The sequence below is a fragment of the Balearica regulorum genome, chromosome 20 (genome assembly GCF_011004875.1).
Source record: "Balearica regulorum gibbericeps isolate bBalReg1 chromosome 20, bBalReg1.pri, whole genome shotgun sequence".
Classification (NCBI taxonomy): domain Eukaryota; kingdom Metazoa; phylum Chordata; class Aves; order Gruiformes; family Gruidae; genus Balearica; species Balearica regulorum.
In genome coordinates, this window is record NC_046203.1 from 1,163,821 (window position 1) to 1,180,758 (window position 16,938).

The 16,938-nt window shown below is 54.9% G+C and overlaps 1 protein-coding gene and 1 long non-coding RNA gene across 2 annotated transcripts; one reads left to right on the forward strand and one right to left on the reverse strand.

Moving 5' to 3' along the window:
• The first annotated feature begins 1,760 nt into the window (after positions 1 to 1,760).
• On the forward strand, positions 1,761 to 16,750 carry DBH (dopamine beta-hydroxylase). Its single transcript, XM_075772759.1, is given in 13 exon segments — positions 1,761 to 1,829; positions 1,832 to 2,194; positions 4,504 to 4,650; positions 6,073 to 6,330; positions 8,048 to 8,224; positions 8,657 to 8,759; positions 10,291 to 10,457; positions 11,195 to 11,338; positions 11,450 to 11,488; positions 12,476 to 12,535; positions 13,150 to 13,277; positions 13,906 to 14,065; positions 16,609 to 16,750. Coding segments are annotated over 13 exon segments (1,950 nt in total). The 3' UTR covers positions 16,744 to 16,750.
• Positions 12,877 to 16,871, reverse strand: LOC142604659 (uncharacterized). Its single transcript, XR_012838511.1, has 3 exons — positions 16,745 to 16,871; positions 16,257 to 16,443; positions 12,877 to 13,971 (listed from the first exon to the last, which is right to left on the reverse strand). It is a non-coding gene; the product is annotated as an uncharacterized LOC142604659 (long non-coding RNA).
• Between the last annotated feature and the right edge of the window lie 67 nt (positions 16,872 to 16,938).

The following is a 16,938-nucleotide window of genomic DNA, read 5'->3' on the forward strand; positions in this document are numbered from 1 at the left end:
TTTTCTCTCGGGTGCTCTCAGGGGTGAAATGTGTGCAATGCCAGCACTGCAGAGCCCCCAGGACCGCCGGGGTGAGGGGGCCATTCCCTGGCGCTGCTGGGTGGGGGGGAAGAGCAGCCTGGAGCTGCTGGGGCAGGAGGCTGAGAAGGGCTGAGTTCAGTTCCTGTGCCACTTAACAAAAAATGTAATTTTTTGTAGTAACGAGAGTCTGTAACTTACAGACGTGTAGTAACGAGAGTCCCTGAGGTGCCCTCCACAGGCCGTGCATCCCCCATGGGGTATTTTGGAAGAGGATAGGAGAAGTTTGTGCTCCCTGGCAGTAGGACACTTCCTCGCTGCATTCCCCATCAGCTGCCTCCTCCAGCTGACGCAGCTGAGTCCGTTCAGGCTCCCCGTGTCCTCCGAGGCACTCCGATGAACGATACGGCACGCTGCTGGTAACGTGCCGTTCATTCTAATTTTCCTCCCTGATTACTCTGAGCATTAACAAGCCGGGGTGACTCTGCTCTGGTTTGCACCCTTTCTGTCCCCGCCTGCTGGGAGCCCGTGGGGCTGTTTCCAGTGCTGGGGTGTGCAGGAAAGACCCCGTGAGATGCCAGGACCCCAGCTCAGCGCTGCCAGGCTGGCTCTACCCTGCTAAAATAAACTCTTGCAGCATTTTCCTGGAGGTGTGATCACGATTACATATAAAACTATTATTAACAGGTTAAAAAATGGATGGAAACTGAGATGGGAGGAGAACAGCCATCTCCCACACTGTCTCCAGCTGAGCTATCAGGCTGGCTTGCTGGAGCAGAAAGCACCATTGCCACCACCCAAAACACAGAAAGGACATGTCCCCTCCTGGGACCATCCCTCTGGACCTGCTCTGACACCCACAAGAGCTCCAGCAAACGACCCCACAGTCGGCTTGGAGAGGTTCATTTTGAACCCAGCAGCGGCTAAAGGACTGTGGGGCTCTGGGTCGCTCGACTCAGCTCAGCTTTCGGCAGCATCTCATGCAAACGTGCCCCCAGGGAGGCCAGCCTCCAAAAATAAACAAACATGGAAAGGTTTCCCCGGGATTTGTGCCATTGGCAGGGGCGCTGGCAGGGAACGTGCAGCCGGATGGGTCCCGCGGTGCAGCCCGGACCTTGGCACAGCCTGAGCATCACACCGCCACAGGGTCAGGGGAGCCGAGACGTGCCCCCAGTGCACTTTGGGCCAGCTTATCTGCAAGCTGCCAACGGTGTGGTTATTCAGAGGAGCAAAAAAAAAATGGGGGTGCACACAGTGATACCCTGACCTGCACCCAGCAGAGCGTAGGCAAGGAGTGGGACCAGGACTCTGCATCCGTCTGGCAGCTGACCCTGGGCTTTGATCCCCCCCAGTCTGGCCACGCTTTGGGTGAGAAGTGGTGATAAGTGATAAGCAATGCCAGGCTGAGGGACATGGGGATCTGTGACCGGGATTGCTCCTGGGGCTATCCCGGAGCTTTCGCCCCGCAGAGCGCAGGCAGGGCTGGCTGCAGAGCTGGGCGAGAGGCACCGCAAGGAGGGCAGTGTGTCCAGGCAGGGCTCAGCAAGAGCAGCTTGCGAGTAAACAGCCCTTGCCAGCCACTAAGGAAGATTTAAGAGCGAGTAACATCAGCCCAGTCAAATTCAATTGCTATTGATAATGTCCATATGCAATTAGAGCCAATTAAGGGGAGGCAGCAAATGGCAAGTATTTGGCTAGGAGGTGGGGGGGTCAATACAACAATCCAATTTCCCAACAACCAAATGCAATTAAAGAGTATCACTTACCCGGCTTGCCCAGGAGGGCCAGCGCATAAATGGGCAAAGCCAGGCGCGCGGGTGCCGTCCTCCCCAGCATGCAGACCTCCGGGAGCCAGCCCTGCCCCTGCCCCAGCTTCAAGCTGCGGGAAGTGGCATCCATGTACTTCACCATGATCGCGGTGTTCCTGGTCATCTTGGTGGTGGCCCTGCAGGGCTCGGTGCCCCGTGGGAGTGATTTGCCCTACAAGGTGCCCCTCGATCCCCAGGGGCTGCTCGAGCTCTCCTGGAATGTCAGCTATCCCGAGCAAGCCGTGCATTTCCAGCTCCTCATCAGGGACCTGCAATTCGGGCTCCTCTTCGGGATGTCGGACAGGGGCGAGTTTGAGAACGCAGACCTGGCCGTGCTCTGGAGCGATGGGCACAATTCCTATTTTGGGGTGAGTCGCTTGTGTGTTCGCATGGCTGCTTTCGGGGTTGCCTCCCCATGGGTGAATCTGGCTCGCGGTTTGAAAGAGTGGGGCTGGTCCGGGGCACGGTGCACGCAGGACTGCTCCCGCTGCTCAGGTGGAAGTGGCCCGAAAGAGCTTGGGGGTTTCTATCCCAGAGGGAGCCACAGATCAGGTCTACACTATGGGTTTGGCATAGGATCCTAAACCCAAAGAGAAAAGAATAAATACAGCGGCACATCAGCAAGGCTGAGTGGAACCAGAACCTGGATGTCTCTGCTGCGCTTAGCTGTAAAAAGCTCCAACAGGTTGTTGTGTGGACCAGCTCACGCTCACACACGCACGTGCGGGATGCATCGACACCCTGGTTCACTTGTGCGCTGCTGTCAGTCACGTTAAAAATTAGCCACGGCTCCTGTTAATGACTTTGAGACAGTGAAAAAGTTATCAGCCAGGAAGGCTGCTCCTGGCAGCACCAGTAACCCGGCTGCGAGTCGCCTTTGATGCTATGGCAGAGATCAGCAGCACACGGGGAAACACAACCTGACGGCTGCCTGCCAGGGCGCAGTGTTATCAGAAATTAAACATGCAAATGTATTTGGGTGGTATGTAACGCCCGGTGGTAGCAGATGTGGGGGGACGTAATTTCTAATTTTGCTGTTTGATATTGCTGCTGCAAATCATTGTCCTGTCCGACACAGTCTGTCTGTCCGGGTTCTCCTTCGGTTTGTCTTTCGGCCGGGGCTGCAGTTACAGTGACTACCCCGTGCTCTCCAGAGCCACCCACCCCCAGCCCACCACCTCGGGCATATTGCAGTTGCGCTTGGCTGCAGAAAGCAATTCACATTTTTTCCCCATGTGATGCTTTCCAGTAAGTTAAATTTTACCTCTCTTCTTACTTCAAATTAACCATAAAATACATTCTTTCACAATCAGCCGCGATGTGATCTGCAGCATAATGAAAGGATGAAAAGGAGGGCTTATTGTCTGTACTGTTTTCCTGCTAATTACCAGCCATTCAGGCTGTGTGGTGGCCCGAATGCTACAGTATTTCACAGCATCATGTTAAAAAACCGTAAAGGATCATTTCTAATCTGCCTTCATGAGCTCAGTGAAAGGCAAACAGCGCTGAATTAAACGCGAGGCAGCATTTGGGCTTTCTCTTTCCATTGGCGCTGAACAGCATCCTGCAAGGAGATTTCTATAAATCTCTCCAGTCCTGGTTTTCTCTCTCCCAGCAGCCTTTCTTCTGGATAAGTATGTCAGCTGTTAAAATGATCCAAATTTGCTTAACCCCCCATGTACTACGAGATTAATTCGCACACCATACTCCTATGAAAACAAATGTCATGCTAGCTTCATGCAGCTGATTTTACTCTCCCCCTCTAAGGACAATATGTTCTCGAAATATCACTCTATAGTTCTGGCTGAAATGATGCCAAGATGTTTTATATGTTATTCTTCTGTTTTTTCCCCCAAGATAAGAGAACCAATGCCACTTGTGTAGGTACACCGAGGTACTTCGTAGGTGCCTTTTCTCAGTAAACAAAAGATATCAACAGGAGTTGCAAAAGATCAAGACAGCAACACTGTTCGAATCCAAATTATTGCAGGATTTTATACTCCAAACTTTCAAATCCTTAAGCAGAGGAGTAACCTATTGCTTTGCTTCTCGGTGTGCCTTTGACACCATCGTCAACAGCGAGCAGTTTTTGGGAGGCCTTGCTGGGCTGCCAAAACAATCTGGCCACAAAAAATGAAGGATTTTGAAGAGGGGTGGTGATTTCTAGAGCTGACGTTACAGCCCAGCAAGGGTCTGATCTTCAGTTGCGAGCAGCTGGTTTGTGGTGAGGGTCTTGGAGAGCACATCAACCCCTGAGAATGTCCCCCAGCCAAATACACCCCAAACACAGCACAGACCGATGCAACACCTTCATGTGTCCCTGCGGACTTTCCTCCCCCCTCCTCCTTTCCCCTAGTCGCATCTCAACTTCTAAAGGTCTTTCTGCAGATCTTTAATGCTGGGTCACGTATTTCACAGGTCTGCCTGTGCCGAGCACCAAGGGTCTTGTGGCAGGGGTGATGCCAGCACAGTTCTGCCCGTGGGCTACTGGAGGGCGGCATGGGGCAACCAAAACACATGGTCCCTCCACCTCTGGGATGTGGAGGGTGAACAACCGGAGGAGGAACAGAAGGAGGGCTTCACGACTGGTACCAGTGGAGGTCACTGCCGTGGGCTCCTCGAGCTGAGCTGGTCCAGCGGAGCCTCCTGGCTTAGGGGGATGCTCTTCCTCCCGCAGGATGCCTGGAGTGATGCCAAGGGGCGGCTCCACATGGACTCGCAGCAGGACTACCAGCTCCTCGGGGCTCGGAAGGCTCCTGAGGGGCTCTACCTCCTCTTCAGAAGAGCCTTCAGCACCTGTGACCCCAAGGACTACCTTATAGAGGTACGGCATTGCCCTCACCCCCCTATAGCACCCCCCAGCCCCATCCCAGCCCTGGGGCACCAAGCTCGGCTCCAAACCTCAACCTGCATGGTCATACCTCACCGGTGTATTGTTTTGGGAACAGCATCAGGTGTTTGTGCTGTCTAGGGCAGAAAGGAAGCGTGCTACAGATGTCAGCCCTGGGACACGAGTAATGTTTGGCACGATCTATTTACAACCCCTTATAAACCTCTATAAAGTGTAGATTTTAGCTCGTTTGCATCATCCGCTCCTGTTAAGCATGTGTTAGGTCTATATAAATACCCTCCTGCATCACTCCAGTTTGCAGTCTGGAGCCAACTGTTTGGAGTGTTACAAAGAGGTGTTGGTGGTGTTCAACGGGAGGCAAAGAGGAAGGTTTTGGAAGAAGACGGAGCAAAGGGATGGCAAATACACCACTGCGGTGTGCACATGCGTGGTTCAGTGAAGCCTCTCTGGGTCTGCATTCACCACTCCCCCATGAGATGGGATTTGGGGGAAACCTTCCCAGTGGGGATGTCAAAGAGCTTCGGGGTGTCAGCCATGGACCCAGAGTGCGGGCAGGAATCGGCGTTAGGCTCATTTCAGATGAAAGCCTTTGGTAGGCAGGATATTTTAAAGCCAACGTGGGCACAGACCGTCCTTGAGTTTTTGTTGCTGGTTTCCAAAAGCTTGTCTTGTGGTGAGAAATGTCTACTGTCTGCCAAAACAGAGAGCCCTGGAGGAAAAAATTCTGTGTGTGAACTGGGAAAAGACTTGCAGGTCTTATTCTCTGATCCTTTAAGAAAAAAAATGTCTCTTTTTCCTTTCTTCCTTATCTCCTGTCCAGAGCTCACTGGGTTCAGCAGCACCTTCCTTGCTTGCAGTAGACTGTCAGCAGAGCTTCCCCCAACAGAAGATGCGAGATAGGGAGGATTTCAGGGAAAAGTTTTGTTTCTGCTGTTCCTCCCCAGGCCATTGGCCATGGCCATTGCCAGGACCAGGGTTCAGGGTGGGATGAGTCCTGAACTGACATGGCAGTCCCAGCCTGGAGGTCAGGAGGGATGAGGGGCTCTGAAGAAGCAGAGAGGAGACATTACCCTTATGGGTAGGGGAGAGGTGTGGGGGCAATAGTATTGACTACTTAAGTTTAAAATTGATGGCATCTCGGGAAAACTTTTCAGACTCTCCCAAATGGTAAGGCACCCTCTGTAATCACGTCAGCCAAAGAAATGCCCTGAAATCTACAGTCTTACCAGGACAGCCCAGCAAAGTGAGCTACTGGTGAAGTCAGGGTGGTTTCCAATCCGGGGATGAGTTAAAAGCCCCATTCCTGGATTCATCCCACCAATACTGGTGCTAATAGTCCATGCAGTTCATGTTCCCGCATGAAAAACTGCCTGATATACTTTGCTCTCGCTTCAGGATGGCACCGTGCACCTTATCTATGGGATCCTGGAGAAACCGGTCCGTTCCCTCCAAGCCATCAACATCTCTGCCATCCACAGGGGACTGCAGAGAGTGCAGCTGCTAAAGCCCAACATCACCGTCCCTGAACTGCCCAGCGACATGAAGACCATGGAGATAATGGCCCCTGACATTGTCATTCCCAGCCAGGAGACAACCTACTGGTGTTACATGGCAGAGCTCCCAGACGGCTTCCCCAAACATCACATTATCATGGTAAGAGGCAGGAGAAGAGGGTTGCTTTCCCTGGTGCAGATCAGCTATCACATTCAGTCTGCAAAGTCCACCTCTTCCCTGCCCTGTCACAGGGAGGCTTTCAGACCCATACGTCTTTTACCCAGCACGGTACCAAAACATCTCCCACAGCCATACCACCGGACAGTAGCATCCTCACATCTCCTAGAGAACCCAAAATCAGAGGCTTCTCAGCAGGAGGTGGCAGGTTGGTGACTTTCCACCTGGCACAACGAGCAAGTACCAGGGCAGGCTCAGAGCAGCTCCCTTGCAGAGCTGACCCCCTGCAGAAGGCAGAGCTGTAGCCATCAAGGACAGACCTGTGGCAGGATTATGACACACAACGAACCACGAGGAATATATAAACATGGGAAACAAAGGAACAGGGCTGGCGAGAACAGGGCAGAGCGAGCCAGGATGTGAACTGGCTTCTAAAAAATTAGGCATATTCCAAAAAAGAAAAAAAGGGTGGGGGGGTGTGTTACAGACATAAATGCAACTTGTGTGCATTGCCTAGACGTGTTGCACATGCTTGGGTCACCTCCTTTCAAAGGAGAGGCAGAAACCTGCAGGCACAGGTTAGTGCCGGGGAACGGCAGGCGTCAGGCCATCTGACCGGCCGTCACGAGCTGCTGGCAGAGCATCGCCCAGGCGGCGCGGAGGTGGCTCGGCAGATGACCTGGCACACCCAGAGTCAAAACCACACGACGGGGAGAGGGAAAACCTGACACACGAGCCGAAGTGAGTGCTTAGTGATTTATAGGGGAGAGACGATGCTGCAAAGGAAAACTCAGAAGGAGGATTTTCTCTTCAACAGATGGTGTGAAGTGAATCATCTGTGTGTAAGTAAAAAGCGCGTAAATCCTGATGCCTTCCCGCTGCTGCGGATCATTTCTACAGCTGGCACTTTTAGCCAGAGCTGTTCCTCAGGCTTGTTTGAAGTCAGTCTTTCTACCCCAAAACACCCTCCTCATGCCCTAAACAGCTGTTGGATAGAATTGAAATTCAATGTCTGCAGGCAGAGCCACCGCAACACGGCCAGGACTCCCTATAGCGAAAAGCAACGTCCCCAGGGTCACCTCAGCCCTGCAAACCTGACAAAGGACTCGGTCGTCACAAAGCAGACCAAGATCTTCTGCTGGTCAGGTGCATCTGTTGCTGGAGAAGGGGTGAGATGTTTCTCTAGTAGTGATAGGACAAGGGGTAATGGCTTTAAACTGAAAGAGGGTAGATTTAGACTGGATATAAGGAAGAAATTCTTCACTATGAGGGTAGTGAGGCACTAGAACAGGTTGCCCAGAGAAGCTGTGGCTGCCCCTGGCTCCCTGGCAGTGTTCAAGGCCAGGTTGGATGGGGCTTTGGGCAACCTGGGCTAGTGGAGGGTGTCCCTGCCCATGGCAGGGGGGGCTGAAACTAGGTGATCCTTAAGGTCCCTTCCAGCTCAAACCATTCTATGATTCTATGGCCTCCGGTGGACTCTGGGTTGGTCCCAAAGCCAACCAAGAGCTCTTGGACCTTGGTGCCTCATGCCCATAACAACCTCTCCTCCCCATCAGGCAGCAGAATCTGCCTCCCCTTCAGTAAAAGCAGACATACCTGCCTTGGGCTCCTTGTGCAGCCTGCACAGACAGCAGCCCCCGGGGATGGGCTCTCAGCAAACGTTCTCAATGTGTCCTCCTTCTTGGACGCTGCTTTGCAGTACGAGCCAGTGATCACGGCAGGCAATGAGGCCCTGGTCCACCACATGGAAGTCTTCCAGTGCGCTGCTGAATTCGACAGCTTCCCCTATTACAATGGGCCCTGCGACTCCAAGATGAAGCCAAACCGGCTCAACTACTGCAGGCACGTGCTTGCAGCATGGGCCATGGGAGCGCAGGTGGGTGCAAGATGGGACCCGCTGCCCTGGGTGAAAGCTTTGGTCCTGGGTGCTTTCCTGCTGCCTCTCAACCCTTCCTGATCCCATTTTGGGATTGTCCCATGCGGGCTGCCCCAACCCCAGTCTCTGCTGGGATTTGTGTCCAGCCCTGTCTGAGCTCCCCTGTGTCTGAGTTTCCACCTCACCCCCCAGCCCACCTCCTCAGTGCCATAAATCGGTGTGATGCCCCTTATGCCATTGCATGTGCATGCCGGCATGTGAAAAGTCTTTTGAAGCAAGACCGGTTCACCAAACACAACCAAGAGCACAAATCATGTCCCTCAACCCACAGTGGGGGTTAGGATTATGCCCAGACATTTCCCTTAGGCTTTTCAGCCTTGTCCCCAGGAAAGCCACCCCACCACTCCACTAACACCCTCCCTCTGCTTCCAGGCTTTTTACTACCCCGAAGAAGCGGGTCTTGCCTTCGGTGGCCCGGGCTCCTCCAGATATTTGCGCCTTGAGATTCATTACCACAATCCCCTGGTGTTCGAAGGTGAGTGGGTGTGTGGCGATGCCCAGTGCCTCCCCAGCGAGGCAGTGGCAGGAGAGACAGGTAAACACCAGGTACTGCCACCCTGCCAGGGAGGGCTTCCTACAGAACAAAATTTGGCCAAAATCATACCCCTATTTGCAACTTTCTGGAGACCTCATGGTCCAGATCTGCATGAGCAGGAGGAATATATTAAACCCCCACCATGCTGCTGCCTTTCTGGTCTCAGCGAAGTCATCCTCACCGGAGGCTGGACCCCATCCTCATGCATGCCCAGCAGCGAGGAGAGAGTCTTGGGGAAGGGGAACCAGGCTGAGCCCGCAGCCCCCCAGGCAGAAAACTGCCCCTACCCATCACTCCAGCAGGGCAATGGTCCAAGGCAACACCCGTGTTTAGCTGGGCTGTCACAGGGTGTACCCCAACTTCTGTGCAAGGAGGTGGTGGCGGGTATGAGCCCAGAGCCAAGAGCAACAGCGGTGCCGAAGTCACCAGAGAGACAGCACCAGCCTGGCTGGGGATGGGGGAACTTAGATGATGTTTTGCTGGTATTCCTGCTTCAATAACATTGTCAGGAGACACATTTTTTTTTAAAAAGGATTCCAAACAACCCAGTTTCTTCATTTACATAAAAACAAGTAGCTTCTTGACTACCCAAGTATATTTTTAGGAGACCAGAGCATATGTACTGTAGATCAATCATAGCACATTCGGCAACTCGAGAAGAAACACGTCTATAAATATGGAGCTCATGTCTTTCATAATTTATCTGCTTTTGCGTGTTAACCAATAGTGTCTCCCCCATTATTCTTATCCCTGGATGGGCTCCAGCCCAGAGACAGAGGGTTCAAAGCCAGCCTGAACCCCTCCTGACCTACTGAACGTGCCCTTTCCCTTTTTTCACAGAGCTGGGTGGCAAACGAGAGCCAGAGCTTGGCTTCGCGTCTCAGCAGAGCTCGCTGCTGCCTCTGCCTGCCCTGCGGTCAGCATCTGCCAGGGGCACACCATGGGCACAGGGTCTTCTCCAGCTCCCACCAGCTCCCTGGGGGAGGTTAAATGGGGTACTCTCAAATGCAAGAGAGACCAGAAGCTTTCCAAATGCAAAGAGTACTTGCTCCACAGGCATTTCTCCTCCTGCCAGGCCCCCAATAAGAGCATGTCCTTAGTTATTTGGATGTACCAGTTAAAGACGCAATGAGCCATATTTCTGAGAGAGTTCTCCAAAGCACCCCGTGATCTGTCCTCCTGCTTTGGGCTCTCCAAAGGCACTACTTACCTCTCTCAGGAGCAATTCAGCCTCAGGCTAGTGACCTCTCCAGGGGACCAGGCATGTCTTTGGGGCCGCTCAGTAAAGACTTGCATGAAAATATCTAGGATTTTAAAACAATGAGAACACATGAAGAAAGCTGCAAGCGAGAGGCCAGAGCACCTCTCCACACACCCACTGCAGCACAGCCTCATTTTTCACGCCTGACCTTGTCCCAGCAGCCGTCACTTCTCCCACGATGATTTGCAGCCTTGTCCTCTTGCCCACCAGGTCGCCGCGACTCCTCAGGGATCCGCCTCTACTACACGGCCACCCTGCGACCCTACGACGCCGGCATCATGGAGCTGGGCTTGGTCTACACGCCGGTGATGGCCATTCCCCCGGGCGAGGACGCTTTCATCCTCACGGGGTATTGCACTGACAAATGCACCCAGCTGGTGAGTGCCCTTCCTCTCTGACCTGGCTTCACCTCGGAGAAGAGAGATTGTAAATGGCTTTTCCCAGGTGCCAGGCACCAGTGATGCGGCACTGAGCTCCAGGCTCCCAATTCCCAGTTTTAAACTCCCTGAACCCCTTACCATGAGGTTGTGCTGGAAAGAAAATATCTGCTGTGTACAACAAACAGTGAGCAGCTGGTTGGGATGTGCTGAATCCCCCTCGAAGCAGCTCTCCTGGGGAGCCATCTGCTCCAGCTCCCCGGGGTACCATTCCCATAAAACTTCCTGCTGAGCTGGCTGTGCCTCAGCGGTGCTTTCCCCCACGGAGATGGGAAGATTAGTCTCTGCTTCCAAGGAGCTCACCAAGAGCTCTATCAAGTATGGTTTCAAAATGCCCACCTTGGTCTCAGGGAAGTTTTAGTGAATGTTTTTGTAGGGCCTACCCAAAAGGAACCGTTTGTGCCACCACTGATGAATGCAAGGACCAAGCAGCGTCCGGCTCAGCTGCTCCTGCTGACTTAGGGCACAGCAGCGCGTAAATTGGACTTGGCAGCAGACCGAGCGTCTGTCCCTCTGCAGGGAGCTCACTTCTGTGCTGCCCCAAGGGCACAGCAACCCCCAAACCCCCCGTGCGGGAGCCAGCGCAGGGACGGCCGGTCGCAAGCACACAGCCAGGGGATGCACGGGAGGGAGCGGGACGGGGTCGGGCACGGGGGCTTGAGCCGTCCTTCCCCCAGGCTCTGCCCGCTGCTGGCATCCGCATCTTCGCCTCCCAGCTCCACACTCACCTGGCAGGAAGAAAAGTGGTGACAGTGCTGTCCCGGGACGGGAGGGAGCAGCAGGTCGTGAATGCCGACGGTCACTACAGCCCTCACTTCCAGGTATGGGGTCTGCAGGGGCAGCGGGGGGTCCCGGCTGGACATCGCCCGGGGGCTACCCTGGGCACAGCACCACGGCGTTGCTCTGATGCGGCCCCTCTCCTTCCCTCCCAGGAGATCCGCATGCTGAAGGAGGTGGTTGCAGTTTTTCCAGTGAGTGGCTCCAAAAACCGTGGCGGCTTCCAAACCACACGAGACCTTCCCCCAACCCCACAGCCCTGAGACCCCTGACTCCTTTACACCACCTCATCCCCTCCACCACCCGCAGCGGTGTCCCGTGGGACTCACCGGCAGCCCCTGCCCACGCACGGGCGCTGCTGCCATCCGAGACCTCCGGGGGGGCTGCAGGACGACACGCTCCCGGTGGTCCCCAGGTCATATCTGCCACCCCCGCGCAGATGCCTTGGGGACGCCAGGGCTCGTCTAACATGGCACGAAACCAGCGTGTGGGCAACCAAACCGTGCCAGGAGCTAAATTAAGCACCTAGTTTAGCTGGGCTTCCTCTAGCAGAGGGAGGCTCCCAGGGGGGTGAGGGCAAACAGTGCATGTGCTGGAGGTGCTCCCTCCCTCCTCGCTGGATGGAAGGGGAGGAATAGATTCGGCAGCAAATGTGGGAGCGGGTGGTAAAACGGGCTGTACGGCTGGGGAAGGACCCGGCTGCAAAGCGGGGGGCACCTACGGGACCCGCCGTGCCCCAGGAGGCTGCTCAGAAGCCTCAGCACCTATTGAAACCGTCGGCAGGGCTGTGCGCCGGGGTGTCCCCACGGCACGGGCGGTGGAGGGGGAGGCAGTTGTGCCATCAAGTTGGGTACAGGTTTGGCAATTCAAAATGTTGCCTAAGTGCATTTTTTTTTTTTTAGGTGCCTCAGCCCTGCAGAAATTCTTTAAAAGTGGGGAAAGCAGGGAACGCCATCCCTGGGATACGGCCCCAGGGAATCTCCCCAGGGGATGCAAGTTTAGCAAGCGCTCCTGTGGCACTGCAGCCGGCGCTGGTGGGGAACAGGCTGCCTGCGGGCTGGGAGCGCTGCAGGGAGCAGAGATCCGCTACCTTACAAACTCCCTGATCCCCAAACGTGCTGCTCAGAGAGGGGAAACCCCGCACTCTCACACTTACACGTGTCTGTGTTCAAACCCTCCAGGGCGACGAACTCATCACGACCTGCACGTACAACACGGAGGACCGGAGCCGAGCCACCGTGGTGAGTGTGGGGACGAGCTCACCTGCCCACGTGGGGCTGGCGTGTGTTCGCACCCCAGGGCTGGGGGCACCCACAAAGCGGGCATCTGCATGAACCCCGGCTGAATCGCAGCCAGAAACCAGGGGGAGGGTGGTAGAGAAGCGAACCCACAAGGCTCTGCTGCCTTCAGCAGGGATGTTAGGGTGCTAATTGAGAAGTAGCATGTGTCACTAATTCCCATCACAAACTGTTCCACCAGGGATTAATTGTAATTAAAGAGAAGTGGCATTTTTTTGACAGTGCATGTTATTTTCTTACATAGGCAGCAAAAAAAGAGCCTGTCAGAGGTACCATCAACAGGGACAAAGCTAAATATAGTAGAAGGATTATAGGAAATCTGCATTTTAATGTAAACCACACGATCTAGCCTGAAAGTCTGTCCTTGCACATAGGGCGGGTGGGCAGCAGAGCAGAGTGCAGCCAAGCCCATGCATCTGAAGGGGTGCAATGTGCGTGTGCACGGGTGCACGTACCGGTGCGAGCTTTGTGCCTTTGCGGCCTCTCTGCCCTCCCCGCTGCCCGTGCAGCCCCGGTAGGGCAGAACCGGACCCAGCAGGGTTGTGTCTGTGCCGTAGGGCGGGTTTGGCATCCTGGAGGAGATGTGCGTGAACTACGTGCACTACTACCCCCAGACGCAGCTAGAGCTGTGCAAAAGCTCTGTGGATCCGGGCTACCTGCATCGATACTTCAACCTCGTGAACAGGTACAGAGCCCTGCACGGCGATGTTGAGGGGAGAGGGATGATTGCAGAGCCCTTTGCTAGTAGCACTGGGAAAAAAGTTTAAAAAGTGGGATTCAAGGCCCTGCTGTGCAGTAGGTGTGCGGGGACACTCAGGAGTGCGGGTTTCAGGAGCTGTGTTGGTTCCGGCTGCGTGCTGGAGCAGAGTCCTGCCCTCCCCTGTCCCCAGAGCTGGCAGCCAAACCCAGGGCTTTAAGGATGGCTGAGCAGTGAGAACCATCGGGAAGGGAGAGCATTCCTGGGGAGGGACTTCCCAGCAAGAGTCACCGCGTGGCCAAGTGCTTATGTGCAAAATATTTCTCATAACCCACGGCAGATGCCAAGCGTCCCTGCCAGAGAAGCAGGCTGCAGTTAATTCACCCATGATGAGAGGGGCGAGATGCTGACCTTGCACAGGGCATCCTGCTCACGGGCACTCCGGCTGGCCCCAAATCTTCCTCCGCAGGTGCCGGCTGCGCTAGGCTCTCCCTGCTCCCAGCACTAACCTCGGAGCCGTTCCAGGCTGAGCTTTAGGTGGATGGGAATTAGGCACATCCAGCGCTGAAAGGGGACAGCACCGCTGCATTTCAGTGTGGCATTTCTCCTGTCCCAGGTTCAATGATGAGGAGGTCTGCACGTGCCCGCAGGTCTCTGTCCCGCAGCAGTTTTTCTCCATCCCCTGGAACACATTCAACAGAGACGTGCTGAAATCCCTCTATGACTTTGCTCCGATCTCAATGCACTGCAACAAATCCTCAGCTATCCGGTTCCCGGTAGGTACAGCTTCACAACCAAAGCTTCACAGCAAAACACCCGGCCGTAGGAAAAAAAGCAGCTCGGCAGAGCTGTGCCGCAGGGTGACCCTGATGGGACAGCTCCGGTCTCCAGTGCTCAGGACACGGCTGCACCCCACGGGCTCAGGGCAGGGAGCTGGAGCTGCCTGGGGAACCCTGGTGCCAGCAGGACACTGAGCCCAGCCCAGCCCTGGCGTTTAAAACAATACGGCATGAGCCCGCTGTGGATGTGCTTGGCCAGTTTCAATTAGGAGGTGCATTTGCATAAAGCAATTTTGAGGCTGCTTTCATTGAGTGTTAAAGCAGGGCTAGCTCCAGAACTGAGGAGAAACATGAGGTGGTTTTTAGGATTTTGTCAAATCACATCAGGTCCCAGCAGAGCGAGCTCATTACGCGCAGCATCTGTGCAGCCTCCAAACGCGGCGATCCAGCAAAACGTGAAGGATAAAAAGGGCCCTGAGATCTCTAAAATAAAACCAGGCCCAGCAACAATGGTCATGACAATGATGGTGATGAAGAATTAAACCCACTAATGGTCCCTATCACCATCAGCTCCTGACCCCATTTATCGGTGTAATAAACTTACATGACATACGAGTTCTGGATGCAGTGCTATCCACCGCAGCACCGGAGGGTGCTGAGCTGATTGCAGGGAAGGCCATCAGCTCTCTGTCCCCGTAAAACCCCCGTAGCAAAGTCTGCTCTGCTGGGGACAGAAACCTTCCCAGTTCCCTGGAACTGGACACCCAGCACCTCTCGGCTATGGGACAGAAATGGTGCAGAAGTTTTGTGCAACAGCAGAATTATGAATTAAGCCTCTTAATTATGGCCCAGGCAACTCGCTTGATTTCGGAGAGGTCTGGGGAGCGGTTGAGAAGGGACTCGAGTAGAGCAGATCCGACACCAGCACAAAGTGGGTCACAAGATCGCAGTGAGGGCGAAGGAGCCGAGGTGCTCCTCCTGCTCTGCTGATGTTTTCAGAGCGAGCCTGATGTTAGGACATCTCATTTATTCCACACTGTTTCTGCCAAGAGAAAAGCACCGGCTTCTAATTAAGCTCGTGTTTTTGCAGTTCAGCGATCCCAAACTTGACGAGCTTTCTGGAAGGACTGAGTGCTGTTAATTATTGAGCAAAATCTCAAGGTAACACTTGTGAGCGACTGCGGGGATGTTGGTGTCCCCAAGTCCCCTGCACCTGCAAGAGTTCGCAGTAAACTCTCTATACTCTCTACGTTCAGATTTCCACTCAAAAGCACTGAAAACAACAACAATCGAGACACGCCAAATACCTCTGATCTACCCCAAAAGCAGGGTGCTGGCGAGGCGGCAGCACAGGGCTGGGGCCGTGTCGGCAGGGCAGGCTGCCGCAGCAGGTGGGCTCAGGGCTGAGCCCTGGAGCAGGCGCACCCGAAACGTGCTTAACTGCTCTCTTGAGCCGTAAGGTTACAGGAAAACAGTTGTTTCTCCAGCTGGTGCTTCCCGGCAATGCGGTCCCCTCTCCGGTCGCTCCCCGTGTGCTTTGGGAGGGTCCCTCCATCCCGCTCCATCCCCCTCCACATTTCCCCGGGGTTTTCCTGGTGCCGGTGCAGGCTCTGGCCCATTTCACTTGACATACTACAAGGAATTTCATTTGAAAACATAAATTCAACTTTCTTCTTCTTGCTGATGACTCACACCTCTACCTCTCCTCTCCAGACCTCCCTCCTCCGGCTCACGCTGCGGCTCAGCCTCTCACTGACGTTTCCGCATGAGCGTGCAGCCGGCAGCCAAACCGTAACATCACCGAAGCAGAGCTCAGCCCAGACCGAGCCCCCCCTTTGCCCCCGCAGCCCCTGTCTGCGCCTCACCCGGCCACTCACCCGGACCGACACATCACATCTGAGATAGACCCTGCCTGGCGGGCTCGGCCCTCGGCACTGCCTGAACCCGGCAGACTGCTCCTTGCAAGGAGCATCCTTGAGACAAGGTGCCCCCATGCACGCACGGAGCTGGGGGTTTTGTCCTGGCCGTGGTCACCTTGAGCCCCGACGGCAGTGACAGCCCGTCGCTGGCTCTGCCCTGCAGCTCCTCACCCAGGCTGCTCCATCCCTCCCCTTTTGCAGCAGCTGCACGTGAACATCCATGCTGGCACGCTGCAAATGTCGCTTCCAACCAACCTGCCTGCCAATACCTGGTAGAGATTGTTTTTCAGGGCTGGGCTGAGAGCAGGGTGGGTCGGTGGGACTCCATGGTTTGAGCTGCCGCCGTCTGATTTGGTGGGTAACACTTTTTGGGGTGGAAACTCCCTAATTGTGGTGGGTTTGTGCAACGCGGTGCACCGCAGACATCTGCGCTGCTAAGGGGAGGCGTAGGTGCTTCTGCAATACAAATAATTAGTAATGTCTCGTAAGAAAACATCCTGGTTCAGGTTAAAAACACTTCAAATATTAAAGATCATTTCATTTTTACAAGCAGGGGAAGACATGGAGTCTCCAAGTACCCGAAATGCTGACTTGGTCTCATGGTGCCGAACTCTCTTGCAGGGCGAGTGGGAGAAGCAGCCGCTTCCCACCATCACTGAGAGGCTGCGGGAGCCCGTCCCTCGCTGCCCGCCCGCCCCGGGGCCTCGGCCTGCCGCCCCCGTCCCCCTCAACCTGGGCGAGCTCAGGAGGGACTGACCCGATGCCTGCTCCTTCCATCACGCCGGGAAGAGCCTCCAGGCAGGAGCATCCACAGGGAACCTTGTCCCATCGCTCTCCCGGCATCCCTGCCCGCACTGCGATGCCGGCCGGTGCCCTGGCCCCTGTCTCTGGAGGGGGTTAGAGCTCACGAGCTAGAGTTCAGAAAGTACTCTGGAGATGGAAAGCGCTATA